This window comes from Filicampus tigris, chromosome 16 (genome assembly GCF_054856515.1).
Source record: "Filicampus tigris isolate MCC_2025a chromosome 16, RoL_Ftig_1.0, whole genome shotgun sequence".
In the NCBI taxonomy this organism is placed as follows: Eukaryota; Metazoa; Chordata; class Actinopteri; order Syngnathiformes; family Syngnathidae; genus Filicampus; species Filicampus tigris.
The window spans coordinates 14,693,797-14,721,745 of record NC_141232.1 but is presented as its reverse complement, the minus strand read 5'-3'; the positions used below and the strand labels follow the sequence as shown (position 1 = coordinate 14,721,745).

Genomic DNA, 27,949 nt, shown 5'->3' with positions numbered 1-27,949 from the left:
TTGTTTTTAAACCATACAAAACATACCCAAAGTAAATGTGTTTTGAGATTGAAAACATTGAGTAATGAACATTTCACTACTTTCCTTTGATCAACATGATGCGATCGAACCATACATTAATTTTCTCCGATCAAAAGATAGAAGTTTTCTATGAAACGTATCAAAATCAGTGACCAATTGACACAACCCAAACGGTTTGTAATTACTTACATATGCCAGGAGATGGCAGCAAAGCATTTTTTTCCTATTAGACAAGGCTTTTGCCTGACCACCGGTACATAAACGAAGCTTATTTGTTCATGCCAACTAAAAAGTACAACATGAATTCATGTTTTTATTAGTTCAAACTAGTTAATAGAGCATAGCGTTATTGGCATACATGTGCTGATTTCATGCAGTGATGAAGATGTGAGAAATTGTGTGCGGGGCACTTAGGCAAGATAAACCATTTATGTGGTTGTTTAAGCAGAATATAGAACAACCACTGCCTTTAGATAATATCCATTTTAACACTGTAAGAAACTCTAAAACCTACATGGCCCGTAACAGCTTACCACACATTCTTCCTTGACTTCTGTTTGAAACTATACTTGAAAATGTTAATAAGCAAATGCAGGAGCAATTATTTTGAGGGTAATTATTATTAGGGATGCTAACTTCCCATACTGAACATATTAGATAAGGGACAAAAAGTGTTACTGCCTCCTCTCACTCTCGCAACATGCCCAGTCCGTAAAAAACAAACACAATGCGCTAAGCTTCTGGCTAGCAGACATCATAGCACCCTGCGCAACTGTGATGTCATTTTCAGGTGAGGAAGTTACAAAATGGCTGCCCCCTGAGATGAACAAAGACAGGCGGATTTTACTACTTAAAAGTGGAAGTCAACCAAATTTTTGTTTTTCTCAAGAATATGTTGTATACAGGCCCACTAGGTGAAACAAGGCATTCTGATTAATATTGCGTTTGTGGAATATGAGTTAAGCAGCACAATCCAGACGTTTTTGTCCATCTCAGGGGCCGTTTTGTCATTCCTGTCGACTGAAAATGACATCACAGTTTCTCAGGGCTCAGGTAACGACCAATGACAGCTCACCTGCTTTCTGAAGTTGAGCCATGATTGGTCGTTACCTAAGCCCTGAGCAACTGTGATGTCATTTTCAGTCAACAGAAGTGACAAAATGGCCGCCCCCTGAGATGGACAAAAACGGGTGGATTTTTCTGCTTAACTCATATTCCATAAACGCAATATTAATCAGAATGCCTTGTTTCAACTAGTGGGCCTGCATAGAACATATTCTTGAAAAAAATATATATTTGGGTTGACTTCCTACCTTTAACTAACATGTGGCCTTCAATGAAAACAAGTTTGACACCAAGAGATAAAGCTTTTTCAATGGATGTCCCATTCAATCCTTCTGTTATTCATTTATTACCATATATTTGTGTTTGTGTTTATGGCGAGCATGCAAACAAATGCTGTCCAGAGTAGGCGGCATACCTGTAAGGAACGTAAAATTCTTTTCAAGCCCTCATAGTCTTTGTCAGTAAGCGGCGTGAGGACAGTCATGTCATCTTCTGTCGACTGACATTGCGGGCAAACGTACACGTCGATGTGATTGGCCTCGCTCTGTAGGATGCCCACACAGCGCCCGTGGTACCAGTTCTGGCAGCGGTCACAGCCGATGTAAAACCTGAATGGGGGTGAGTGGGAAAAAAAAAAAAAAAAAAAATCAGGACTTCTTCATTAACATCAGATAGGTACAATGCGTGAGAGGCCCGTACTGTGATTCGTCATATGGCGTCCGACAGATGCAGTAGAGTTCCTCCTTGCTTCCTCCTTCGTGGCCCCGTTTACAATCATTGCACACAAAGTCCTCTAACTTTTTGGCTTCCTTCTCAGTGATGCCCACACATACGCCGTGGAACCAGTTGGAGCACAGGTCACACCCTATGTAAAACCTGAGAGCAAAGACAGATGCGTCTTTATATCATTGGTATGAAATCAAATTAAGTTTTCACCTAAGTGATATACAGATGCACTTACTTGGACTCATCGTAGGGCGTTTTACAGACACAGTACAGTTTATTGTCCTTCTTGTGATCCTTTGAGGTAGAGGAGAGCTTCTTCTTTTTCTTGTGTTTTAATGAGAAGGGATCTCTGTCCTTGTCTCTGTCCCTTTCTCTGCCCTTCTCCCTGTCCTGAGGTCGAGTATGCTCATGTTCTCTCGTCCTCTCCTTTTCTCGATCACGCTCTCTGTCTTTTTCTCGGTCTTTGTACCGATCCCGGTCTTTGTCCCGTTCTCGCTCCCGTTTCTTGTCATGATGCCGCTCCTTATCCCTGTTTCTGTCTTTGTCTCGCTCCTCTTCACGCTTACGTTTATGCGATGAGGAAGGGGGGCCTGCTGTGCGGTTGACGTGAGAGGAATGTGCCGAGTGAGAGGGTTGAGAAGAATGTGAGGAGTGGGAGGAGTGGGAGGAGGAGTGGGAGGAGTGGGAGGACGACTTGACCGCCGCTGCCGCAGCCTGGGCAATGGCAGCTCGGGCTTTCTCCTTTTCTTTCTGTAGCCTGGCAATGTCCCGCCTCAACTCCTCCTGAGGGTAGTGAGAAAAAAGCATGCCGTCATACAGACTGAACTAAGTCGGAAATAGTATCGGGAACGCTGGCTCTCCTTCCTTTTAATGATTCTAATGATTCAATGACCACAGATGCAGAAATGCTGCTTATTGCAATGTAGCAGTAGCGTAGTGAAGTGGGTAGGGAACATCTCCCAAGCATATGGAGTACAGCGATCTCATTTACGGTGGGGGTTCCATTCCAGACCACCCCACAATGTTGAGGGTTGTCAGAGTCAGCGAATGAGAGTGTAGATTTGGTCAGCTGTTAACTGGCTGAACACTTAGCAGCCTCAGTTGTGCCTAACTGCTGTGAATAGGTGCTTCTCCTTATTTTTTTTACCTTTGTTCAATAAAGCAATTAAAAGTGCACCGGCGGCTGTGGCTATCGTTGACCACCGGTGGACTTATTACAACTCCTTCTAACTAGCGGTGGAAGGCTATATTGATTTAGCTTACAATGTTTACTTGAAGATGTGCAGTTGCATAATTTAAGACAGCTGTGCTTTTCCATAGGCATTACACCTTAGCTTCTGGTATTAAGTATGACATGATCTAAAAGTTTGGACATTCTCTGTCTTTAATGCATTATTTGCTCTTGGCTTGCGCTTTGTGCTCTGCAGTTCATGTGGAAAAAGAATCATTGCAAAATCTCGCGATATAGCAAAGATATGCGACATGAAATACGATATGAAAATTCTACGATACAGCAAAGCCGCAAAAAGGGAAAAGCGGTATGGCGAGGGATGACTGTAATCCTTACTCTGCGTGTTAACCATGGCATCCTTCATGCATGATTTGAGGTAATGGTGAGTATACATTCAATCATTTTCTATATTTACCTTCAAGGTTGAAAATCGCTATATAAGTGACAGCCCATTTACCATTCAATTTGTTTTTCACCTAATTTTACTTTTGCATGACAGATACAAATGTTTAAGATACATGTCTTAATTCTTATTAGTTTGATATGTGACATGACTATTAAATGTTGGTTTTTTTCCCACTTGTAGTCTCTATGCTTTGTTCGCTAAAGCGTGCTTTGAACCAAGTTTGCTCACCTGCACTTGCATCTGAAGGTCTTTGTCCAGCAGAGCCCTCTTTTTTAGAATCTCAGCCTTCAGGTGTTCTTTGTGCTTGTACAACAACGCCGTCAACTTGGTGGCGTTCTGCTTGGAGCGTTTCTGCTCAACCACTTCATCCTTCTTCCTCTTCTTAGCCGCCTGCTTCTCGTCCTTCTCAATCTTATCGAGAATGTACTTCATCACCTGGTTGCACACGATCATTCTGGAGAAAGCAGACAAAACCAAATTATTCTGGTTACACTTGCTGGGGCAGTTTTCACAGCGGCTGCAGTGCAGCTGTCCACCCGAAACAGTGTTTAACATAAGAATGATGATGACAAAGTCCCTCACCTCTGGTTCTCCTCTCGCTCAGCAGCAGCTTGAGTTTTCCTCTGTTTGAGCTGTTCCGCTGAAACACTCAGCTTCGCTCCCACCTGACCGCAACCATAAACATGATATCAGTGCTGAAATGTGCGTCAACAGACTGGCCATTGTTTGGCAGTCTCACCTGTTTATGAATAGCATCTCCTGTGCTCACAGGCAACTGATTATGATCTTTATGCTCCCTTTTATTTTCTTGGGGTTTCTTCTTCTTTGGTGGCGGATGATGTTGTTGCTGCTGCTGCTGCTGCTGCGGTTGTTGTTGTTGCTGCTGCTGCTGCTGCTGCTGCTGCTGCTGCTGGTCTCTATGTTGCTGCATCCTCTGAAGTTGGTCCTGCAGGCTCGTTGGTGCCTGTATCGTCACCATGTTCTGGATTTGGTGGGCCTGAAGTTGACCCCCCGTCTGCTGGATCTGGATAGGCAGTCGCAGTTTGATCTGCTGGGGAACCGCACCGCCTTGCTGCTGCGCCTGTGCTTGGATCTGAGCTTGGATCTGGGCCGCAACGTGAGGTGGAAGAGCCGACACCAGTTGGACTGGTTGTTGAAGCCCCGGAACAGTGATGAGCTGATGTCTAATTGAGGGCTGGACGTGAAGCTGAGGCTGAGCTTGAACGTGGGTTTGGCTCGGAGATTGGAACTGAACTTGAACCTGCGCTTGCACTTGGGGTTGAGTCTGTACCGGAACCTGGGTGGGCGACTGTGCTTTGAATTGAGTTTGGGTTGGAATTTGACTTTTAATTGGTGAGTGACTCTGAACGTGAGGTTGCTGTGAAGCATGAGGCAGAGGGTGAATCTGGTTCTGTTGCTGGAAATGAACCTGAACCTGGGGATGCAACTGGGTTTGGATTGGAGCCTGAGCCTGTTGCTGAGCCTGCGGATGGGTTTGCACTTGTGCTTGAAGTGCACCTTGTGCCTGTGACTGGAACTGGGGTTGGACCCTTTGTTGGTGTTGAACTTGAACCTGGGGCAAGGTTGGCTTTGGGGACTGAAATTGCACCTGGGATTGAATTTGAGGAAGCTGTTGCACTTGGGGTTGGGACGCTGTCTGAGTTTGTGGCTGAAACTGCACCTGGGGTTGAATTTGAGGAAGCTGCTGCACTTGGAGTTGGGACGCTGGCTGAGTTTGCGACTGAAACTGAACTCGGATCTGGGGGTGGATTTGCGCTTGCGCCTGGAGATGAGGTGGTGACTGAATGTGTTGCACTTTTTGGACTTGGCCACAAGGCTGGACCTGAATCTGTGCACAGATTTGGTTTTGAGGACGGGACTGCAGTTGATTGAATGCTTGGGGCTGTCTAACTGTAGTCACAACAGAGGAGACAGGTAATGCCTTCATTTGAAGCTGCACAGCAGAGAGAGGAATTTGAGACACCTGCTGCACCGACACTACCGCTGGGTGTTGGACTTGAGATTGCAAGGACAGAGATGCCTGAGGCAGTGAGGAAACAGGTGTGGAACCCGATGCCAGGGTACAGGGAGGAACTGCATTTAGGGCAGGGGGACTGGGATTGGTTGCCTGTTGAACAGAATGGACTGCTGGAATCTGGCCTTCACATGAAGCTGGTTTCCAAGCCTTCTGCTCTATTAGTGCTATAACAGAACAGGAAAAAAAATGAACAAATTAATGCACAAAACATTACAAGTCACCAACTTTTTTGATTGATTTTGACTGATTGTGGTGCTATAATGTTATAGACTTATTACCTGGCACTGACGGCGTTGTACATGTGGCTGTGACTGGCGTGACCACAGCATTTCCCGCAGCAGCATGAACAGGACGAGGAGCTATAGTTTGAATTTGGGTTAGTGCTTTAGCGGGGGACAAGACGCCAATTTCATTGGAGACCACAGCGATGACTGGACCAGAGGCGGGAGTGAGGGCAGATGCTGGAACTTGGGCTTGGACGGGTGAGGGGAGAGATGCAGAAATGCATTGCATTTGGGTAGAGTTAACGTACTGGACAGCAGAATTGGCTGAGAGGGGGGCAAAAGCAGGGGCAGGGGCGGTAACAAGCATCTGGACTGGAGCTGACGTCAAGGCTGAGGAAGTGGTCAAAGTCTGTGCCTGGATCTGGGTTTGGGGTGCAACTTGCTCTGCAACAGTCACAGACATTGCAGTTTGATTCTGGCCTAATAGTTGGGTTGGAATCATAGCTTGTCCTGCATTATGTTGTGAGGCAGGCACAGATTTTGCCACTTCGGGTTGTACTGGGGCAGAGACTGCTAAGGAGGATGAAACTAGTGTTTGTGACAAATCGTGGGCTGCATCAGGGGCTAATTGTGATGATGGTGCTGAAATGTGGGCTTGTATTGGAGCCTGTGGAGTAACGGGTACCGTTGTCGGAACAGAGGCTGTCACTTGGGGATGTATCGGGACAGGGGCTGGGGTGGAACCCAAATCTGGACTAGGTAGCGAAGAAAGAGGGGAAATGGGTTGCGTTGAAGCAGGAAGAGGGGCTGCCATTTGGGTCTGGGCCAAGGCTGAAGGCGTAGTTTGGACGTTGGTCCTGGGTAGAGCAGGAGTTGATATTTGGGGCTGTGGACTCTGCAATGAAGCAGGCTTTGCGGGAACAGCTGCAGTGGGCGCTGAAGTTGAAACTGAAGACGACACCGGCATGGGAGTGAAAAGGAAGCGATGGACTTGGCCATTGGGCATAGCCGCCTGCATCAGCTGCTGACCAGCGGAAGGGATTACAGTCACACCCTGTGGGACAATTTGAAGCTGGCCCTCCGTCTGGCTTTGACCCTGGATCACCACCGTCAGACCAGGATTCCCTCCCTGAGGTGGTGCATGGAATATCAATTGAGCAAACAAATACAATGTCAAATGTTACACGCAAAATGTAGAAACTCAATTGGCGTGCGTACATGAAAATCTTTGAGACTTTCTGTGAGGTTTACAAAATGTTCTCTCTCTTCTCAAATTCATGTTTGCAAATGGAAACGAATGCTCCTATTAAAAAGAATGGTAATTATTCTGTCCCAGGTAATTATTCTGTCCAAGTTATATTGACCATTTTATGGGTTTAGTTAAAAAGAAATATAGGAATACAAAATCCCTATTGCCTCTTTGTCCTTAGGAACAGTACAGAGCCAACGAGTACACTGCGGCGAGCCATTGGACAAGCACTGGCGACAGGACGGCTGTTGCTCCTCCAATAGATGGTAGTTTTCGCCAAACCAAACTGTCCAAGCTAATAGCCTAATAGCCCTCTCTCTTTTAATTTCTAATTTAAAGCAAAAATAGGAATAATAAGAAACCTCTATGCAAAATACTTGACGAATGGAGCAAACTTTTTTTACACTGTGCAAAAGAAAGCACAACAAGTGTTCTACGTGGATACCGTGATTGTTCGTAAACTGAAGCAATGTTTGTTCAAAAATCTGGTTCATAAATTGATTTGTTCATGAGCAGCACTGTAGAACATTCTCAGTTTTAAATGGGACCCTCACCTGAGCACTCTGTGTCAATTGCATGAGCTGTGCCATAGTGAGTTTGACTTGACCCTGCTGTGGTCTATTGGGCTGGGAGGGAGTCACAGGACGCTGCCCAGGCGCTGTGCTGGTAGCGCAAGGTGATGGCGCAAGACCTGTGGCTCGCTGACCGTCAGTTGTCTGCACAGGAGTAGAACCAGACGCAGGTGCAGATCCAACTTGGCCTTGGCCCATCTGGACCTGTTGGGAATGGCCTAGAAGAGCAGAAATTAAACAGATTTTATTTTTAAGGCATTATCCCCACGGGCTAAGTATGTGTAAAATGTAAATAAATTGAAAGACTACCTTGTGGAGCTAACTTAGGACTTGTTCCAGGTTGTGTTTGGCTGCCTATTTTCATCATCTGGAGCAAAAAAAATAGTAACCATTGTGACGACTTGCTTGAGTTTGCTTGAACAAGGTTCTGGTCGGAAAGACAAAATACCTGTTGTTGCAAAGATGAAGCCGAGTTGCTAGCTCTGAGGTTGATATTGCCAGTTGTAGGATGAAGTGTACTGTATGTCCTCAAGTTTGCAGGTGGCCCAGTCGGGAATATGCTGCTGCATTTCTGCTCATCTGTTGACAGAAACACTGTTAAGCAGTCAGTCAATAAAGCCCAGCTAGGCAGTGTATCCATGCCTTGCTATTAGCCTCTCACGCCATCCTAGCAACAAACTAAAGGGAGTTTGCAAACTTGGACGTCGGAGCCGAGAGACAACTAGCTTAGCACTAGCAAGGATGAGGCTAGTACAACACATCGGGGATGGATTTAAAACGGGACCAAAACGTTTTTAAATAAGTAAACATGAGGCTTTGGGAAGTGCTTGAGTAACCGTACGGTGTAGACAAAGCACTATATAATTGCACTCCACTTACAATTTTTAATCAAATTGGATTCCTTTCCTCATTTGTTGGACAATAATGTGTTTTTCGTGAAAAATACAATGCATAACTCATTCCAGTTTATTTGGAACTCATTCGTCAATGTTAACACAAATGGCAAAAGGGGATTTTGTGTGTGAGTCTAAGCTCTAGTAATAGTGTAAGTTACAATATCTATAACTTTTTGTACTAATGTACGTGTTCTTTGTACTGTACATTGTAAGACACATTAGACACATAAATGCTTCAAACAGAGACTGAGGGCCCAGCGACATGGCCTGAATTCATATCATAGTATTAAATGAATTCATTCACAGTAATGTTGAGTATAAAAGTGTAAAAATCATAACGTAAATATTTCTGAATGGGTTATTTAAATTGAGCAGGTACATATTTCCTGTTAAAAGGGTCAGAAAGTATCATATTTATTCTTCATTGCTTCTTTTCATTCAAATTTTGTAAACATGTCTGCTTTTTCTTTTATGTAATGAAATTCATTTACAGTGGGTACGGAAAGTATTCCTAATAAAATACAATAGTCCCTCAGCAACACTAAACTGATGAAAAAAAATAAAATAAATAGCAACCAATCATTTTGTAGATATCAAAACTCAGGACTTTAGTGGGGCAAAATAGTTCAAATAAATACAAATATCATTGCTGATATAAATATTTAATACACTTGATACGTGATCTCAAGCTTCTTGTCGTGGCTGACATCAGCGATTTAGTTCTGATTTTCGAGTGCGTTCTATGTAGCTGTTGCCCAATTTTATTGCTAGATACTTATTAATTGTAACACTAATTTTCAGTTCAAAGCTGGTTGTTCTCCACCCAAAGGCAGTTCTAACCAGACTTCTGCGAAAAGTGTACTGTACACCTAAGTACTTATTTTGGTCTTTTGCTAATCTGCAATTCATGTTAGTTTAGCACTTAGCATTAGCTTCTAGATCTTGCTTTGACAATCACAAATTCACATTGTCTGAGATCATGATTTAAATCCCAAAATGATAACTCATTCATCCCTATCAGAAATTGCAGTTATTTATTTGCATTCCTAAAGAGAAAAACTCCCATGGTTAAATGTGATACTTGATGTGACTCTTCTCAAGCACGAAGCCAAGCGTCAGTATAATACTACTGTACTAAAACTGGTCAGGAATGCAAGTAAATAATTCTAGTTTATAATATAGTTTTAGCTGTTTTGTTGTATTTTAGATGGTTTGGTTGTATACAAGAGTTTACCTGTATTACTACTGGTCTGACCCTGCCTGACCCAGGTGGCAAAAGACTGGTGGAAGTTCTTGTCTTGCTGCAAGGAGACCGGTGAGCCCAATTTGGAGGCCAAGACCATCTTGGTTCCTGATGTGAGCTGACCTGTTCTCAGGCTCATGGACATAGGCGCACTAACAGAATTTGAAGTGCTGGATGATGAGGTTGTTGTGGTGGTGATGGTTGTTGTTGTTGTTGCAGCTGTGGATATGGCTTGTTGCTCAAAGCGTTTCTAAAACGAGACATTAAGTGAATCTTGACTTTTTTATCGTACTACCAATCTGATCAAGGTCTTCTAAAATCGTTTAAAAGATGATGACTGCTGACTTGTGCTGTCTTCTCACCTGCTGGGCAGCCAGTCTAGTCTGTTTAAGCTGATTCTCCAAATGTGTCTTGACATCCTCTGCACTCTTCAGGGTAGTGACTGTTTTAGGGGAATCTAGTCCTTGTAATTTCTCCTTCTCCATTCTGTAAGCACAAGGAAAAGGGTGATTGGTAAAATGCTTTTCCAGTGGGGTACTTCAATGCCCTATTACAGTGTTGCCTTATTCACACATTAGCTGAGGTACAGTATGGAATCTGGAAAAAGTGATAGCTCCAAAAATAATTGTTTCCCGAACTGTTAAGGTGGTATCTCATACTCACTTTTCTGCAAAGGCTCTTATCTCCCACAACTCCAGATCCTCTTCAGGAATCCACGTCTCCACGGCAATAGGTCCAGTTGGCTTGGTTGACTCATGTTTCTTGGGCCTCAAGGCACTTGATCGTAGGCCTTTCCTTTGTGGAGTCGGAGTTTCTACTGATACAAAAGAGAAATATTCATGAACCGTAAAACAGCAACAAATCATGGCCATTTCTGTCTTCCACACACCGAGCGACACGGCCGTAAGAGACTGAACTGGACAATCACGAACGTATTTGTTAGCAACACATGACACATACACACTTTTCTCATCTGCAAAAACCCAATTTTATTTGTTTTTCTGAAGATATCTGGGTTTTTCTGAGTATTGTTAAGGATAGGCAAAAATGAGCGCTGCGCTTCATTCAGCCTATTCCTATTTTCGTTCAAAGATTTTTGTGGAGTTGTGTGAGCTAGTTGGATTTACTATATGAGCTATTGTTTTTATTTTTCTCTCTTTACATGTGTATGTTCACACAACGTGGGATTTCTCTTTGACTCTTTCCATGAATGACCAACACTAAATTAAACTACTAACAAAACTATAACCATAGAAATTTTACAATAAAACACAATATACCTTATATGACAGGTGTCACTAGTCTGGTGCCTTCAGGCAGCAGGTAGCCAAAAGTAGCCCGCGGCCCTGTTCTAAAAATAGCTCACTAGTGATGCAACATTGTGATTTCCCAGGAATACTGTATAAGTGACCATTTGAAAACGTTGAAAAAAATATTGCATTTATTTCAGAAGTGTGTATCAAACTGGTAGCCCTTGGCATTAACCCATTACCCAAGAAATAGCACTCAGTTTCAAAAAGGTTGGTGACCCTGTATTAGTATGGATTGGCAGCACCTGGCTAGATCTTGCTTTATTCTCAGAAACGTAACTTTTGTTTTCGAAAGCTCATGTGATACACCACGGCATTTTTGATTGGCCATTAAATCTGCACTGTTGCAACATCATTCATCTGTGATTCAAATTTGGACTGGTAGCAAACCTAGCTGCCGAAGGTGGACCACCCATGAAAACTAGATGCAGAACCCCACGCACTGTGCCACAGTTCAGTCGCGTCGTTCGGTGTGCGGGTGGCCTCAAACTCTCCAACAGCATTGAAATGTTACCTTTTGGAGTGTCCTTGTTTCCAAGCGGACAGATAACTTTCCTGATACAGTATTCTGAATAGATGCCATAAGGCCCCACATCTCTGCGTTTTATGATCTCCGTTGTAGTGATATCTGTGTCTGTAGTTTCTGGGGGGGGGGGGGAGGAAAAAATAAGTATAAAATATGTTTTAAGACAGTATCCACCCATCCATATTCTATAGCAATTGTCCCCTTTAGGATTGTGAGTAGGCTGGTGCTTGTCCCAGCTGACTTAGCGTGAGAGGCAGGGTGCAACCCTGGGATTGTTGCCAGTCAATTGCAGGGCACATATAGACTAACAAGTATTCACTCTCACATTCACGCTTATTGTCAATTTAGAGCCTTCAATAAAAATAAGAAGCATGTTTACTGAGTACCTGGAGAAAACCCACACAAGCACAGGGAGAACATGCAAAGTCAGCACAGGAGAACCCAGAACATCTCAACTGTGAGGCAGACGTGCTGACCTCTATATGACCATGCAGCGTGCGTTAACGTGGAAAAACAAATGAGCTATTCTCAAAACAAAGGAGCAGAATAAAAGAAGGAACTCAAGACAGATATGGATAAATGGTTCGCTTCCCACCTTTCCGTGTTAGTCCGACAGCAACAGAGGGCTTCACAGCCATGTCATCCCACCTTAGACAGGCCCAGAGCAACCTGAGCATCAGGCTAACTCCTGCCAGCGATCTCACTGTCTGAAGACGGTACCTAAATAGGGAACAAGTAGGAGAATCTGCATATTCAAGAAATTGTAAAAATACATTTCTATTTCTAGCCTTAAGAGAATAAGCAGGGTGATAAAAAGATCGCAAGTGTCACAAGGAAGAAGAAAAAGATAGATATTGGTCTGATGCCAACCTCCACGTGATTCCAAATGTAGGCCGAGGTGCCGGGTAGGGCCATATATCCAGGGCTGGCTTGGCATTGTAGTTGAAGATGGGAACCTCTCTGAAGCCTCCTCTCCTCGCCAGCCGCTTCAGGTCATCATTGGGCAGGACAAAAATGCTCTTTTTGCTGCTTTTGGTGACAAATTTGCGATACGACGGCAGGGCTGTGCCTGACCGCGCCTTCTTACATTTAGTGAATTTGAGAAGACTGACTCGCTCATTGGTGCTATACTCTTTGCTTATCGTCATGGAGCTACTTGTGACTGAAGCGGCGGTGGCCACCTTTGTACTAGTGACACCTGCACTGACAGGCTTGGAACATTGGGAGAGTGCTGACACTGGCTTATCAGTGGAAGTTGGCGTGGAAGAGACGGTGTTCTTTGCTGTGGAAGTTTGGGCGTTTCGGGACTCTAGGACATTTTGCGTGGAGGTCTTTACATCATCTGTACTACTGCCGTTGTCACTGCTATTAAGGCAAGAGTCAGTTGAAGTTGGAAAATGAGCAGGCACTGCCCCATCTGAACCTTTGAGTGCATCCCTATTATTACATACAACATTTTGAGGCCCTCCTGTATCAGCCACATGATTTTCTAATTTGGGGATCTTTGGAGGAGGTGCATGACCATCATAGGAAGCATCATTTTGGGAGAAACTTCCATTCATTAGCGGCTTGACAAGCTGTTTGTTATCACCCTGGACTTGATTGCTTGGGTTTGAGTTGATGCTTGAATTGGAAGGAACAGTGACCCCAGTTTCTCCATTCACCTGCTCTGCACTGGTCTTGCTTTGGTCAGACTCCATGATCTCCCCATCAGTCTGCCTACTGCCTTGCTCCATTTCCTCATAGCTACGCTTCTTAGGGTTCTCTCCCACTGGTGCCACTTCTTGTTTCGGAGGTTTCTCCTGGCTTTCTATTACTTCGGATTTAAAGCTATTTTTACCATTGAGCCCAGTGCTTCCTGTGGATCCGCCGTTCACTTCGTTGTGTGCTCCAGCACCCCCACTATTCCCATGCACAAGACGCGTGGAGTCCGATTTGATATCCGAGTTTACTTTGAGCTCATTATGCTCCTGATCAAAGTCAAGCTTTTTAACGACAAGGTCTTTCAACTGCTTGTCTCCTTTTTTTCCTTCAACTTTACCACATGGACTCACAGCAGGCGGCTGTTTAGCTTCAGCCTTGACTACAGAAGTAGACCGCGCGGCAGCCATTTTTGAAAGCAAAGCTGCCTGTCTCAGCCGCTCCAGTCTCTGCTTCTCCTCCAAAGTGAACTGTTTGACACGCCGCTCCAAGAGTCCATCCAATTTGGAAGGCGTTACCTTCTGCTTATAAGCTGTTCGCAAGTGAAATCCTTCGCTGACATTGACAACGTCATATAGAGGCTTCAGTGCAGAGGTCTCCTCCTTAGGTAGGTCGACTTTCTGGATTGGCTCTGTTTTCACAGGCTGCTCAGCAGGCAAGGAAGGGTCTTTGTTTTCATTATTTTCTGGAATAAACAGGACAATAAGATATTGTAATGTCTGAAGAGTGATAAGGTTTACAAATAGTACAATGGATCCTGTAAAAACAAATCTTTCTTTCATCCCGGACACGAAATAATGTTTTTGCATCACAATTAGTGAGGCAAAATTTGCATTTTGTGCCTCATCAAAACACATTGAATAGCAAAACTGAGTATCAACCGCCAAGAGGGTCCCAAAAAGCATGTCCGTTGTTCACATCACCTACCGCGGGCAGTCGGAGATCATGGCAAGTCTGTGCTAGCTAGCTAGCAACGAGCTACAGTTGGCTACTAGTGCTGCTAAACCAGAGAATAATAAAGTATCGTTCTCATGAAGGGATGACGAGGAAAGACGAAGGGGCCATGCTAAATAACTAAACTAACCTAGGATTGACATGTATCCATTTAACACCTGAATAAAGGGCTCCAGTACACTTTTCACAGAAGTCTGGCTGGAAACCCGTTAATGCGAAGAACATCCACTTTGAACAGCAAAATAGATGGATGATGAATATGTGTCTAGACGCTAGAGAGAAGATCATACTTGCTAAACAAAACTTTAATTGCGGTAGGCTATGCAGTACATCAGCCAGCCAGATGGCCTATAAGATTAAATGTATGTTAATATAGTATAAAATATTTATATCAGTAACGTAATTTTCTTGTTCTCACAAATATAATCCTGGGTTATGTTTTTGACTTTTGAGGTCCGCATGATAAATATTCTCAAAATCACATTACAGTTGAATTTTTCTTTTTTTTTTTTTTTTTTTAAATCATTGTAGCTTTGCTTCGAGATCATACAACGGTACATTGCTCATTGATTCACAAAATTGCTCTGCAAAGAAAAAAATAAAATAAAAAACAAATTAAAAAAAATAATATTTCGAGCCGAAGTCAATGTTTTAAGTAACATTGACATCTTCATGCCCAATCAAGATGTAAAAAGATAACCACTCAATACATTAAACACTATTTAAACCCCCTCTTCATAGACCAATGACAACACTGTTGAGTTCAGTCAAATTAGACATTGTACAACCTTTGGACTATTTTTGGACTAATTTTGAGGTATCACTGTATTTAAAAACAACCCAAACTACAAATCTATCAATTACCTCCTTCTTCATTTGATGGTGCTGTATTCAGACTGGGTTCAACCTCCATTTTGTTGTCTTCAACCGTTTCTTGCTGCTCTTCTGTGGGCTTCACTTCCTCTATTGATGCCTGTTCTTGTTCAGTTGAGGCACTTTGAGCTGACACACTAATGGAAACCTGCTGCTTGTCCTCTGCTGTATTTTGAGTTGTCTCCATTTCATCCTCCGTCTTTTTCTGTTTATTTGTGCAAGCAGCAGTTTCCTTGCTTGTTTTGGCTGTTATGAAAAGAGAATTATATATGCCATTTTAGGTGTTGGCATCTGTAGGACATATTTTGTGGAAGAAAAAAAAACAAACAAAAAACCCACTTCACCTTTCCTCCTTACCTTTCAGCTCTTTTCGGTAGTTTGCATTTGTGTTTCCTGGTAATTTAGGAACAAAACGTGGTACGCGAGTCTTACTGACCCAGCTCCAGCCACCATATCCCGTCACTCTATACTCCTCACCCTTCTGCTTCCACACCTAGTCAGAACACAATAGTAAAAGTCCTTTATGAAGCATGCATTCAATGGTATGCAAATATAATGCTAACATGTACATGAGGATCATTCAGACATCACAAATGAAAACTGTACAAAGAGAGAGATGGATTTTTTTCTTCCACTATGGAAACCAGATTACCACACTAATTACTGCTTTGACATTTGTATTGAAAACATGTACTTTTGGTTAGTTTTACCTGGTGTTTGATGTTAACGCTGTACTTCACCCAGGTGGCCTGCTGCAGTGACTCCTCATCCTCCAGTTTTTTTTCCCGTTTCTTCACCTTCTCTTTCTCTTCACGTTCCATGGAGGTCATGCGGTGTAGCCTAAAACAGGAGGGGGACTTGCTGTTTAAAATCTCATTAAGTTGAAATCAGATGACGTAGTACTATTTGACCGTTACATCCACACGTCACCTTGTGTGTCCGAGAGAATCTTTCCAAACAGGCAGCATGACAACTGGTTTGATGGCACACTCCAGTATGGCCAAGGCCAGAGCAAATTCCCTCGCTTTGCTACACATTTGCACTGCTTTGTTCCAGTTGGTTCTAGAAAAAAATAACTCTGTTTGTTCATGCATTTACAGATTTCTTGTCAAGAAGAATCATACAGACAAAGAGCTTCGCACAGGGGTGGACTGTCCTAATGTATTGTATGGCCCACCAGCCCATCTAATGGTCCCTGATCAAAACACACACTACCACCACCATGTTTGACTGTTGTTATGATGTTCCTTTTCCGAAATACTGCGTTACATTTATGCTGGATGTACACACAGGCGACTTGGCACTCCATAGAATATTCTCTCTAGGTATTTTGTTTTGCCAAAGTAAGATTTGATGTTGTTTGTGGTCAGAACTCTGCTATGGAGGCCAATTTTGCCCAGTCTCTTCCTTACTGTTGAGTCATGAACACTCCGGTTAACTGAGGCAAGGGGACGTTGTCCTGTGCTCTTGGGCTAATTTTTGTAGACCGATTGCTTACTACTGTGCAATGTTTTCTCCATTTGTGGATACAGTAATAGCTCTCACTATGGTTTGCTGGAATCTTATGTTAGCATTTAGATTTTACATTAATGGAAGTGATGCTATGTTGAAACTACTTCAGCGTTTAGCCACAACACTTTACTTATCATTTGTAGAATTGTTAGCTACCTGACAAACTAAACACTGCACATTCAGGGAGTGAAGGATACAAATAAATATAAGAGAAAATTTAAACTGCCAAGGGAAGGGTATAAAAAAAAATTAAAAAAAAAAAAAAATCAAGATCCATAATCTGTCCACTTTCAATGGCTAGGTAACTTTCAACTTGAAGGTTGCATTGTAAGTAATGCATTGAGTGATGAGGGTGTATGTTTGAGCAGAGCAGATGTAAATACCGACTTGATTGGTATAATGTGTGCTGATTTGATTTAAAAAGTCAATTGAAAATCAAATTCATAGACTCCTGGGATTGGGATGGTCCATAATTAAGGCGCATCGCTAGCCGCAGGGGTTCAAGCTTGGGGAAAAAGTTGTGGCTTATAGTCTAAACTTCACGGTAGTTGGCAAGTTAAAAAAAGGAAATACAAATATTATATGACAAAGTTAACGTACAAACAGTATCTTGTTGACTTGATCATAATTCTAACCTGTGAGAGGCCCAGTTAAGGTGCATAAATGGTGGTGGGACGTTGCTCTCCAGCTGGATGATGTTAAAACGCAGAGTGGTGATAGTCAAGCTCCGGGATCCATAGATGGAGCCGTTCCACTTGAACTCAGATGCAGCCGTCAAGCTGAACTTGTGGGAGAGGTGCCGCCTTTTGTCGTGGTCCTCTCGGTGCTGATGCTTGTTGAGGGCCAGGACGTTGGTGCTGTACTGGTTGTGGTACACCCTATATTTACCTTCCTGGCCCAGTTTGAACAAGTTGTTCAAGTTCACAGCAAAGTCACTTTTGAAAGAGCTGGAATTTGAAGTTTCATCTGAGCGCACAGGGGATGACTGAAACACAGGAGGAAAAGCTTTTATTGGCTAAATATTGACAGAGTTTACTTGCAGCCAATAAACCTTTTAAAACTCAATCATTGGCAGTATTCCGGTTTTTAAAAGCCATGTAAACGCGCTAAATAACACGAATATGCCCTTATTCGGGTTTTTAAAATTCCGAATATCATGCCTGGGTTATTCCCTTTCCAACCTGAATACGCGTGCATGTAAACGGCGATCGGAATATCCCGAATGCACGGGACAACTCTGCGCATGCTCAACCGCAAGGAATCTTGGTCTTTGTAGTACAAGAAGTGCTTGTAAGCGTGGCATCCTCGCCGTAGCGAGCCTATCTTGAATACAGCGATTCCTTTGTGGCGTTTTCACAGTAATTTCTGTCTCTATGGCAGAAATGACAGTGTGTATATAGACACATATACACGGTTTTATAATATATCCGTATGTCTGGCGCGCAACTCGCCGGAAATACACAAGCAGAGCGGTAAACAATCATGGCAAAACTCAGAGGCGCAACACAGTGTCACAATTTTGGAACGGGGAGGAAACCTACTGCTTTATTCTTGTGTGGTGAATGACATGAATATACAGAATTATGTTTTATTGACGGCAGCAAGTAACATGTGGAAATAACATCTGTTTACGTCACGACGTCCGTGCGTCGCCGTTTCAAATCGGTTTATTCAAATGCAGGCGTAGCTCTACCGACTCACGCATGTAAACGGGGCTTTCCAAATGTTTCAGAAATCGGGATTATGACCTTAACCCGAATATTGACTGCATGTAAACGTAGTCAATGTCACTAAACTATTTCAGTCCATTTTATTTAATTTTGCAGCCACATCTTTGGTGTCTGTGAGTGTTAAAAAAAGAACAATTAAAAAAATTTTTTTTAAAAAAGCTTAAGCGAAGTACAAAATGGAGAAGTACACTAAATAATGACGACTGTCCGTTTTGAAAAGGGGTTTTCACAATTGCCTCACCTCTTTGCTTTTTCTGGAAATTTGGCTCATAGAGTCCAGCGCTGATCCAGTTGTTCTGCTGCGTTTCAGATTTTCATTTTGCTCCTCTGTCGATCATAGAGCAGATGACATTACTTCAACGCAATAACATGAAATGTTGTATTGCTTAAGTGAAAACGAGTGTGTTTTCATTAAAGTCTCCCCCCTCACTTACCTGTCCCATCTTGGCTGGTAAAAGAAGACCGAGAGGACCTTTCAAACAGGTCTGGCTGCTCTGGTTTCCCAGGGGTCCTGCTGTCGGATATCTTACAACCTGCTTCGGGATGCTCCTCAAGAGTTTGCGCTTGCATGGATTCGGTGCTTCGCTTGGCTTCGTCTTACAAAATAAAGTGAAATAGTACGAAGAGTGAGTTACGTCACGTACTACTGGTGCTATGCTCAATATGACGGAAAAAATATTTCGCAAAAGAAAGGACTGCTGCACATAATGACAGGTTTTAATGGTGCTTTGCTGTGCACTTCCCACATGGCCACATTTAGCAAGCAGGAAGCAGGTAGGGCATCAAAACATGCTTTTATATGACCAAAGGCATTGAGTCATAATATTGGTGCCATTGACACTGTCAGCCAGCTTACTAGGGCTTCCAAGATGGTAAATGCAGTGGCTAATTTGCACAAGATGACTGCATGCAATGAAAACCAACAAACAACAACAAAAACAACAGGCGTTTCAACTGAAGTAGAACCTCAGTGAAAAAAAATCAATTCGTATCACTGTTCAGCCTTTTTGGCTAAGAGCGTGTTTTGTGAGTGTAAAAGCAATGTGCGCAGAGTCTCAAACCAAAGTATTTTTTCCCATTAGAATTCATGGAAATTGAAATAATGAGAGACAGAACCAAGGTGATTTCACGCGCAGACGCCCGGTCGTTCCCACTGAGCTGCTTGACAAAACTCCCAACAATGCAGCTCTGGTGGCTGCTCCCCCAGCCCCTCAAACGAGAGCTCATGGATGCCGCCAGAACCGTGACACTTTCCAGTGCTTCCTAATAGCACTATCAATGGCACTTTTCACTTTCTTGGGAGACATACTGTGGGCTAATTTAGAAACAAAAGTACATGTGTACTTGTATGTAAAGTACAGGTGAATGGCGTTCACACTGTGTGAGCGGAAGCACAACTCAGCGTTCCATGGGGGATGCTGTGACTGTTTGCAACTTACGCACAGTTTGTGAACTGAAGCAATATTGTCTGAAGATTTTGTTCGTAAAAATATTTGTTAGTGAGCAGGGGCGTTTATGAATCAAGATTCTACTATATTTCCGGTGGCTAATGTGTCGACCTGTGTGAGTAAATTACACAACTCTGTGACTAATCACACAAATTACACCAATAACATGTTATGCGACACAACACATCTGATCTGAAAAAGTAAATTGAGCAACAGATCCGTCTGGGGATGAATGTTCAAGACACATCACTCTCTTACCCATGACTGAAGCGCAATGATGGGAATGGTTAGCATTTAGCTGTCTGAGAAGCAAGATGGGGTATTGTTAACAGAGTGGGATGTGCAGGCATTCCTTTTGGAAGGTAGCAGACTGATGAGCAGGGAAGGGTGGGGTTAGCTGGCTGAGGAGAAGGTTCGGATATGATGGTGTGATTTGCACCGCAGGGTATGGCTGATGAGGTGGTGAGCGGGTTACAAAATGGTTGAATGGGCTGACAGGTGAATGTAAAGGCGCAGGTATGGGCAGTGAACAGTGTAGAATATGCGTGATGGCATCATGAGCAGTGCAGTTTGCTAAGGTGATGAATTGGGAAGGGTTTCATTGACAAGTAATGCCCTAGCAGAGTGAGCTGTAGGGTACGGCTACAGTGAGCAGGCAACGGCTCGGGGTGGCTAAAAAGGCAGCGGACAGCCACGCACGGCGACTGAGTCAATCGTTGACTCAAAATACCTGTCTTTTCCTGCTTTGCCACTGGAGGGGATTCCCCACCCTCCTTGGCTTCTACGTTTGAATCGGGAAAGTCAGTTGAGTCCGTGGGAGCTGGGTTGGACTTAGAATCAGACATGCGGCTCTCCTGCGTACCAATCGGAATGATGGCTGCTGTGGCACGTGAGAATACATGTACGGGTTTTTATATAAATTAATTCTTACCATAGATTGAGTGATAGGTAGAGTGAGTAGCAGCATGCTAAATACAATCATATACATACAGTTATTCAGTTTACCTGGTGTAGTAGTGGCCTCCTTGGCCTCAGTGTCTTTGTGCTCTCCGTCAGCAAGCTGTGACGAGACTTTGGAAGAATCCTCCACTGTCAGTCCAGAACTTTTTTCTGCATGCGGATTCACTTGCTCTGCTTGCCTGTTTGCTTTCCGTGCTTCCTGTCTGATCTTTAAACGTTCCGTGGCCGTCTCTATCATGAAACAGACATGGACAAATTGGCATTAGATTGTAAAATTTGGACAATCAGAACATTTAATTCATAATACAAAATTGCTGGCTGTCTTTTTAGGCAATATTGACTGCTAAATAATTCATCTGGTCATCATTATGTTCATTATTTAAAGCACACTTCCACAAGACAGCCACCTTCCTCAAAAGTATTGGTTCTCAAAGTACTCTGTAGTACTCGGTTAGGACTTTAGAACATATCGGGCCTCTCTTCAAATTCAAGAAGGTGTCAACTGTTCTTAAGGCCTCTTGGCCACTTTGTAGATTCTCCCCCCTCTCAGTCTCCTCACTCTTCGATGGAAGTTTTGGTCCATGCCACATCTCCAAATGCACACCCGCGAATATCTGGACCACAGCTAATCAAACGGTAGCACTAAAATTGGACGAAACGGAGGCTTTAATAAACACGCCTGGGAGAAAGCCGTCTCGTTTCGAACACATAGGGTCATGAAACGGTGGTAGCCTAATGTCGTTAGCTGTGGCAAGCTCAAAAGCCGCCATCTTAAGCCAGGTTCACACCGCAGGTCTTAATGCTCTAGTCGGATTCAGACAACCTCGATTTGAGCGTAATGCAAATGCGTAATTTCACTCCACACAACTTGTCAGCAAATGTTTACCAAGTCACCTTCACTAAACAATCAATAGGCACAGTACACATCCATGGTTATACTTCAAATCAACTTCCTACCATTGACAGCAGTGAGGTAGGCTTTATTGTTTCCACGAGCTTTATTGGTAAGATCCTCTGTGATGTCCATGTGAGTTTGAACTTCCTCCTTCATTTCCTCCAGACTGGCGCAAAGGTCCATCTCCCAGTACTCCTTATCCAGACACTCAAGGAGCTCTTGAAGCTGGGTTCTGCTGCTATAGTACCAGATCTTTTTCTTCTCATGTTCTCCGTCCTCTTCACTGGCAAGGAAGTGACAAAAAGAAGATTAGACAGGCTGGTAAACAGAAATGAAAACAAATACAGGTGAGTGTTTAATTATTTTGCAGATCAAAATAATTATTTGACACATCAACAGAACTCATCTCATACAGCGAATAATAGATGTTACATTTAGGGTTCTATTCTTGCAGGTATTTGAATCTGGTTTCATAACACATTTGTCGGTACACCATATCCAAATTACACGAATGATACTTGACCAATTCTAACTCAACATTTAGTAGATGTCAATTTCTTATATTTCTTCATAAAGAGTGTGCGTGGAAGTGAGTGGGCCGCTTCGGAAAGCCAAATTACCCAAACTTTGTGGAAATGCGTCAGCAGGTCAAGGATAGGGAAAAAAGGTGCTTTCAAACATAGGAAAGGACAGCACTGTTTCTAATGCATTCAACTCCAGTTCTCCTTATTAACGTCATCGCGGGACGGCGCATATTAATGACTCAAGTCTCTAGCTTCAAGTGGCTTCAAGACGTTTTATTGCCACTCTCAGCCGAGGTTACTGTAAAACTCGACATAAAACAAAAACAATTACACATTATGGGTATAGAACAACAATATAGTCTCTGCTAGATTACAACCGAAAACACCATAAACACATGGGCTAATAATTAGCATCATTTCAGGCAGGCCGTGTGCACACTCCAACCGCAAATGAGGGCAGACTCGGGACAGTTTCATTGGTCCACGGTGACGTGGTCAGTAATTTCATTGTTCCAACGTGACCACACTATGTGTAAATCTATTGACGACTTGAAGCTCGTCAGTAAAATTTCATAAATATACCTTGTCACAGTAAAAGCTGCAGGTTTCAAAGCGTGGGAAAAAGTAGCGGCTTAGAGTCCGAAAAATACGGTCATAAAGGGATGGAAATTTCAATAAAATGTTTTTTTATTTTAAACGTTTTCATCAAATAATCGAAAACATTAACTGACAGATTAATCGATTATTAAACTAATCGCAAGTGAGGAGCTCTAAAATTGAAAAACGTGTCGCTAATCTATGTGACTGGTATCAGAATCCGTTTGGGCCGATCTCACTCATGAATGATTGGTATCAAAATCGGCATCTTAAAATCCTGATCGGAACACCCCTTGTCATTTTATGTATAAGTATAGTTTAAGTATAATATAAAGTGATAATTTTCTCATTATTAAACAGTACATTTTTTTTTTGAGAGGCTGAAATGAATTTTTGGCATTTCAAATCAGTGGAGAAAGATAATCTGAGATAAGTGTTTTGAGTTGCGTGCATGGTCAAGGTACGCATTAAACTCGTATCTCAAGGCACCAGCGTAGCGTTAAATACCTGTAACCAGCAACCGTCCAAACTTTTGACTGAAACTGTATATTGGTACAGAGTGGTCTTGACTTACACAATAATCCTTCTGTTGAGAAACCAGTATTTCCTCTGGTGGCGATCATATCCAATCGGCTCCTGGCGTATGTAGGGCCTGGTCTTCTGCGCTTCCATCACACAGTCCGTAACGCCGGGTACTTTATGGGCCACACAGATCTCACACTGCCACTCGTCTTCCGGAACCTCCTTTAGTGGTGGCTTCACACACTCCAAGTGGTAAACTGCAGAGCAGGTCTCGCAGCAGAGCAGGTCACCCAGGCGGTGACATACGCGGCAGTGGTCGTCATACTGCATGACGCCATCAGACATCAGCTCTTCACGAGCAATGTTGGTGGTAAGAAACTGGTTCACCAGGAACTGAAGCACCTTGATTTTACTTTCAACAGGTCCAAAAGGATAATCATCCAGTTCCTGATACGGCAGGACGTAGTGGTACTCGCTGTCACTCTCACAATAAGCACGTAACACCTCGGGCCACGTCATGCCGTCGATGAAGTACAGAGTGGAGTTGACGCTGTCTTTGAGGTCGGCGGGCCCAAAGCTAGTGTTGGACGTTTCCTCTTCGTGCAGGATGGCCTTCAGCAGAGAAATGTGCGTCTCTGCAATTAAAGTGCATTGTTCCTGGCCAATGAGTGCTGCGCAAAAGTCCTCGAAGCGGAAGGGGGACAGCCGCAGCACTGTGCTGAAGTTCCGAAGCACCTCGTAGATAGAGGTTGCATTTAGCAGCTCTTCGCTAGGCACCAGGAGATCTTCTGAAGATCCAGGTAGCTCAAGAGGGGGAATGTTTTTCTCCTCCAGAATAGGGGTGCGGGGTCGGGGGGTGAGTGCCTTTTTCTTCCCTGCAGGACACACAGTGGTAGAAAAATTATATATATACTCTCTTCATAAACACAAGTCAAGTAAAACAAAAATTATATAAAAACAAAAAATATTACAAAAAAACCTTTGTGTTGATAGAAGTCTTGGGTAGTAAACACGTACTAAGACTGTTGTTATATTCAAGTAGGTGTTTTAGTTACCCGTACTTTAATTGAGCACCGTAATTTTTCGATTCTTTTTTTTTGCTAAAAAAAAAACAGATGCATGCTATTCGAGAATTTTCTGCATTTATTTTTCTAATGACTTTGTATTCCTCATCTTTCCATGTCCAATCAAAAACTTGCTTTTACTTTAGAAAACAATACGTAACATTATTCCCCATCCTGATTTGCAAGATGTTCCCCATCCTGATTTGTAGTATGACACTGCACGATGAGCTGATTTGGTGCAATATTTCCCCAATAGGTTTTTGCACCACAGAATGGTTTCGTATACATTACTCGAGTAATAAATAGGATAATCGATTCTAAAATGATTTGTTTGTGACAGCCTAGTAGACATTTTGACAACTGTAGCAGATGCTGCACAGCAACACCAACGAAGCCTGCTGCCTTGGCGATGGCTCATGAGTGTCGCGGTCTGCTGGGAAGTTTCTTGTGCCACACACATCCTCGTGGCTGAGCTCAACTGAACTGAGAAAGGAACGAATCAGTGCATGAAGCGATTCCATTCATTGTGTTCACCCACAAGATTTGCTCGTTTCAACAAGTCGTCCGCGGATGACACAAAACTCAACTTCCATTTACCTCTCTCATTATTAATTATTTTTGTGACATTTTAGTTTGATATTGTGCCTTGAGATTTTTCCAATGTAAAATAGGGTGCCTTGGATCATCATTTGGGAAACACTGTCTTAGGCATGGATCACACAAGGAATTTTTTGTTCTTAAAGAATTGGGGTTTTTTTTCCCACCCACATATCGATTCTGTTCCACCATCAATCTAGAATTCAGTCGTCCGAGTCAGAGCCCTGGGGAACCCACTTTTATTAAAAAAAAACAAAAAAAAAAACAGGTATGACATATTTTGATTTATTTACAGCTGCTTTTTTTGTTTGTCGGTCAGAGTGTTCCTTTGATGGTCTACATTCTGTTTATGTCACGGTCCTTGGAGTCAAATGGCACCAGAAAGGTTGGCATTCCCCACACATTAAGTTTTGGGGTTAGAAATATCCAATATGGTTAATATTGAAGCTTGTCAGCCCCAACCTGATTCTGACCCAATTATCGGAGCAAATCCAGCATTAAGACATGTCACATATAAGGTAATCTTAAAGTACAATCTTATAAGACATAAGATAGTCTGCGTTTGACATCCTTGGTCGGGAAGGGGCAAAATTAGGGAAGAGGTGTACAGTATACCCAGCCCTAAATAACATTAACTATTTTTTACTTTTGTACATTAGTACATTTCAAAGCAAACTTTTTTTTCTTTTACTTTTACAAGTTCAAAAGTGGAATTGATACTCCTACTTTAAACTGTTTTTAAGTATTTCTTTCAACAAAGATATCTGTACTTTTATCTAAGTACAACGTGTGAGTACTTACTGTCACCTCTGGTTGCCAGTAACTTGTTTGTATGGGCTAACGTTGCTTGCTAACATTAGCATTCAAAGCTACTACTCACCTGAGAGCAAAACAATGCCCTAGCCCGGATTCGCACATTTAGAATTAGATTAAAAAAAAGATACGTGACCGGAACGTAAACGTGCAATGTTTAGCTCCAGCAAAAGCTAACTTTACAATCCACCTGCCTACTATAACGAAGCACAGACTGCGGCCTGCGTTGCTTACACTGTGCATTCTCCATTTTGAACAATAACCTCACTGCTTCGTGTACCAAATTCTGTGCAGCCCTTGTTGGGCTACGGGGGGGATTACGAGCCACGTCGCCCATGTGTAGCACAAAATGTGTACGTTTGTAGTTGAATTACCCGGAGTGCTGGCGTGTGTGCTCTGACTCCGAAAGCTACTCTCCGTACAGTAGCTGGCATCCTCCTCCACCTCCTCCTCCTCCTCCTCCTGCTGCTCGTCCAGCACATCATCTAGGCAGTCCGAGTCCTCCTTGAGGGCCTCGTCCTGGTCGGACTGAGGATCCTCCTCAACCGGCTCTTCCTCCTCCGATCTCAAACTGACAGCGTCGTCGTCCTCGTCGCTTTCGTGGTCGTCGTACACGACCGCTTTGGAACCAGGCGTCCTCCTGCCTCCGCGACCCCCTCTTCCTCCGCGGCCACCTCTGCCTCGTCCCCTGCCTCGCGTCGAGATGACAGATCCCGCTTTCTTTTTTTTGGCCGGCTTGGCTGCTTCCCGAACGGGACTGCCCACGTCCTCGTCCCCGCTGTCTCGGAAGCGGGGCTTGATATTCCTCCTCGGCCGCAATCCCCTCGTCGTAGCCGGAGCTGGCGATTGCTCCTCGGTTGCTAGCGGTTTGGGCGGCCTGCCCCTTTTTCCTCTCATGATAGGCGAAAGCTATTCGTTTACAATCCCAGTGATCACGTCCGCTTAGCCGACTAGGAAGCGAACGAAAATCGGCCCCCCAGCACTACTGGAGCGGTGGGGTTGAGGCCGAGCATGCAAGCCCGCCAACCCTGTGCGTTTCCTCGGGTGTGAAAGCTCAAAATGTTAGCCCGGCGTCCCGTTCGGGTTCGCCTAGAGCCGCCATTTTTCTTTTCTGCCTCTCTGTCTGTGGCTCAACAAACACTACAGGCCCCTACCACCCGGGTCACGTGGTACAGCTGCTTTAGCTCCCAAGGGGTAACAATAACCGAGAGGGAAAAAACATTTTTGTCTTATTTATTTTTAGAAGTAATATTGGCATTAATATTACTTAATATCAACTCAAGCAATTTCATTTTTTTACCTTTCTTTCTCCGAACTGAAAGATGATGGGATGCTGTATTATATTGTTTTATTGCATTACAGTTTTACTGTGCATTATTTATCGAAGCCAGTTAGATGGATACTTTATTCAAATTAAATTGTCAGAGCAGCAATACTCACACATATACGATCATTTTAATAATATACAACAAAGTAAATACAAACAGCACATTTGAGGAGACATTTAAATCCAATTTAAAAAAGAACAAAGTATATTTTATTATAATGTCTTTCAATCCATTTGCTATACCGCTTGTCCTCATTACAGTCGCCGGTGAACTGGAACCTATTCCAGCTGACACCCTAGACTGGTCAAAAACCATTGGCAATTATAATATTTTATACATTTATTTAGCATTTGAAATATTTAATTTAAAGGGTAATAAAATTGAACAAATACGTTATGACTGTTATGGCCTGTATATCCATAGTATTACAGATCTCTTATGTGCAACATGCATGGCTGCACACTGTAGCATTTGTGTCTGTGTGGAAGGGGGGGTAGTACATTCTAAAAAAAAAAATAACACCACCATTTATTACAGTGTTGCATTTAAAAAACATATACATCTGTATCACCATACAGTATTAAGAAAGATATCTGTTCCAGTAGAATTATGTGTTCGACAAAATAACCGAAACGAGTAACTCAAATAATCCAATTCATTATCAGTTCGTAATAATGAAAGTGATTTTTTTTTAAACCAATACAGATTTACATAGTTACAAGGCAAGATTTATCAGTTGGACACATTTATTATCGGCAGTGATGTACTGTACTGCATTTATAATATTAAATCACACACAATATATGACCAGCAGGTGGCAGTACAATAACGTAAATCTCTGGAGAAATAAACATGAAACACTGGTATGACAACAACAGAGCTGTTGCACACAAAAATGTCTTTTTGTCTGCATCGACGTACTAT

At 43.0% G+C, this 27,949-nt stretch overlaps 1 protein-coding gene across 5 annotated transcripts in view; it reads right to left on the bottom strand.

Annotated features, from left to right (window-relative positions):
• bptf (bromodomain PHD finger transcription factor) overlaps positions 1-26,851 on the bottom strand; it is a 29,054-nt gene extending 2,203 nt beyond the window's left edge. For 2 of the 5 annotated variants that reach the window (XM_086055489.1, XM_086055485.1), the window contains exons 1-28: positions 26,072-26,851; positions 23,276-24,098; positions 21,643-21,863; positions 20,731-20,916; positions 20,456-20,605; positions 18,712-18,873; positions 18,519-18,604; positions 17,183-17,532; positions 15,966-16,097; positions 15,746-15,875; positions 15,393-15,528; positions 15,027-15,281; positions 12,378-13,893; positions 12,103-12,227; positions 11,496-11,624; positions 10,335-10,488; positions 10,034-10,157; positions 9,663-9,921; positions 7,981-8,111; positions 7,842-7,899; positions 7,520-7,750; positions 5,766-6,845; positions 4,189-5,651; positions 4,032-4,114; positions 3,678-3,903; positions 2,048-2,595; positions 1,786-1,962; positions 1,502-1,694 (exon numbers count right to left, since the gene is read on the bottom strand). In XM_086055489.1, the coding sequence (XP_085911615.1) occupies positions 1,502-1,694; positions 1,786-1,962; positions 2,048-2,595; positions 3,678-3,903; positions 4,032-4,114; positions 4,189-5,651; positions 5,766-6,845; positions 7,520-7,750; positions 7,842-7,899; positions 7,981-8,111; positions 9,663-9,921; positions 10,034-10,157; positions 10,335-10,488; positions 11,496-11,624; positions 12,103-12,227; positions 12,378-13,893; positions 15,027-15,281; positions 15,393-15,528; positions 15,746-15,875; positions 15,966-16,097; positions 17,183-17,532; positions 18,519-18,604; positions 18,712-18,873; positions 20,456-20,605; positions 20,731-20,916; positions 21,643-21,863; positions 23,276-24,098; positions 26,072-26,594 (9,651 nt within the window). In that variant the 5' untranslated portion in view covers positions 26,595-26,851. The remainder of the gene's footprint in view (positions 1-1,501; positions 1,695-1,785; positions 1,963-2,047; positions 2,596-3,677; positions 3,904-4,031; positions 4,115-4,188; positions 5,652-5,765; positions 6,846-7,519; positions 7,751-7,841; positions 7,900-7,980; positions 8,112-9,662; positions 9,922-10,033; positions 10,158-10,334; positions 10,489-11,495; positions 11,625-12,102; positions 12,228-12,377; positions 13,894-15,026; positions 15,282-15,392; positions 15,529-15,745; positions 15,876-15,965; positions 16,098-17,182; positions 17,533-18,518; positions 18,605-18,711; positions 18,874-20,455; positions 20,606-20,730; positions 20,917-21,642; positions 21,864-23,275; positions 24,099-26,071) is intronic. The other 3 variants (XM_086055486.1, XM_086055487.1, XM_086055490.1) reach the window with 3 other exon arrangements.
• Positions 26,852-27,949: the final 1,098 nt, after the last annotated feature.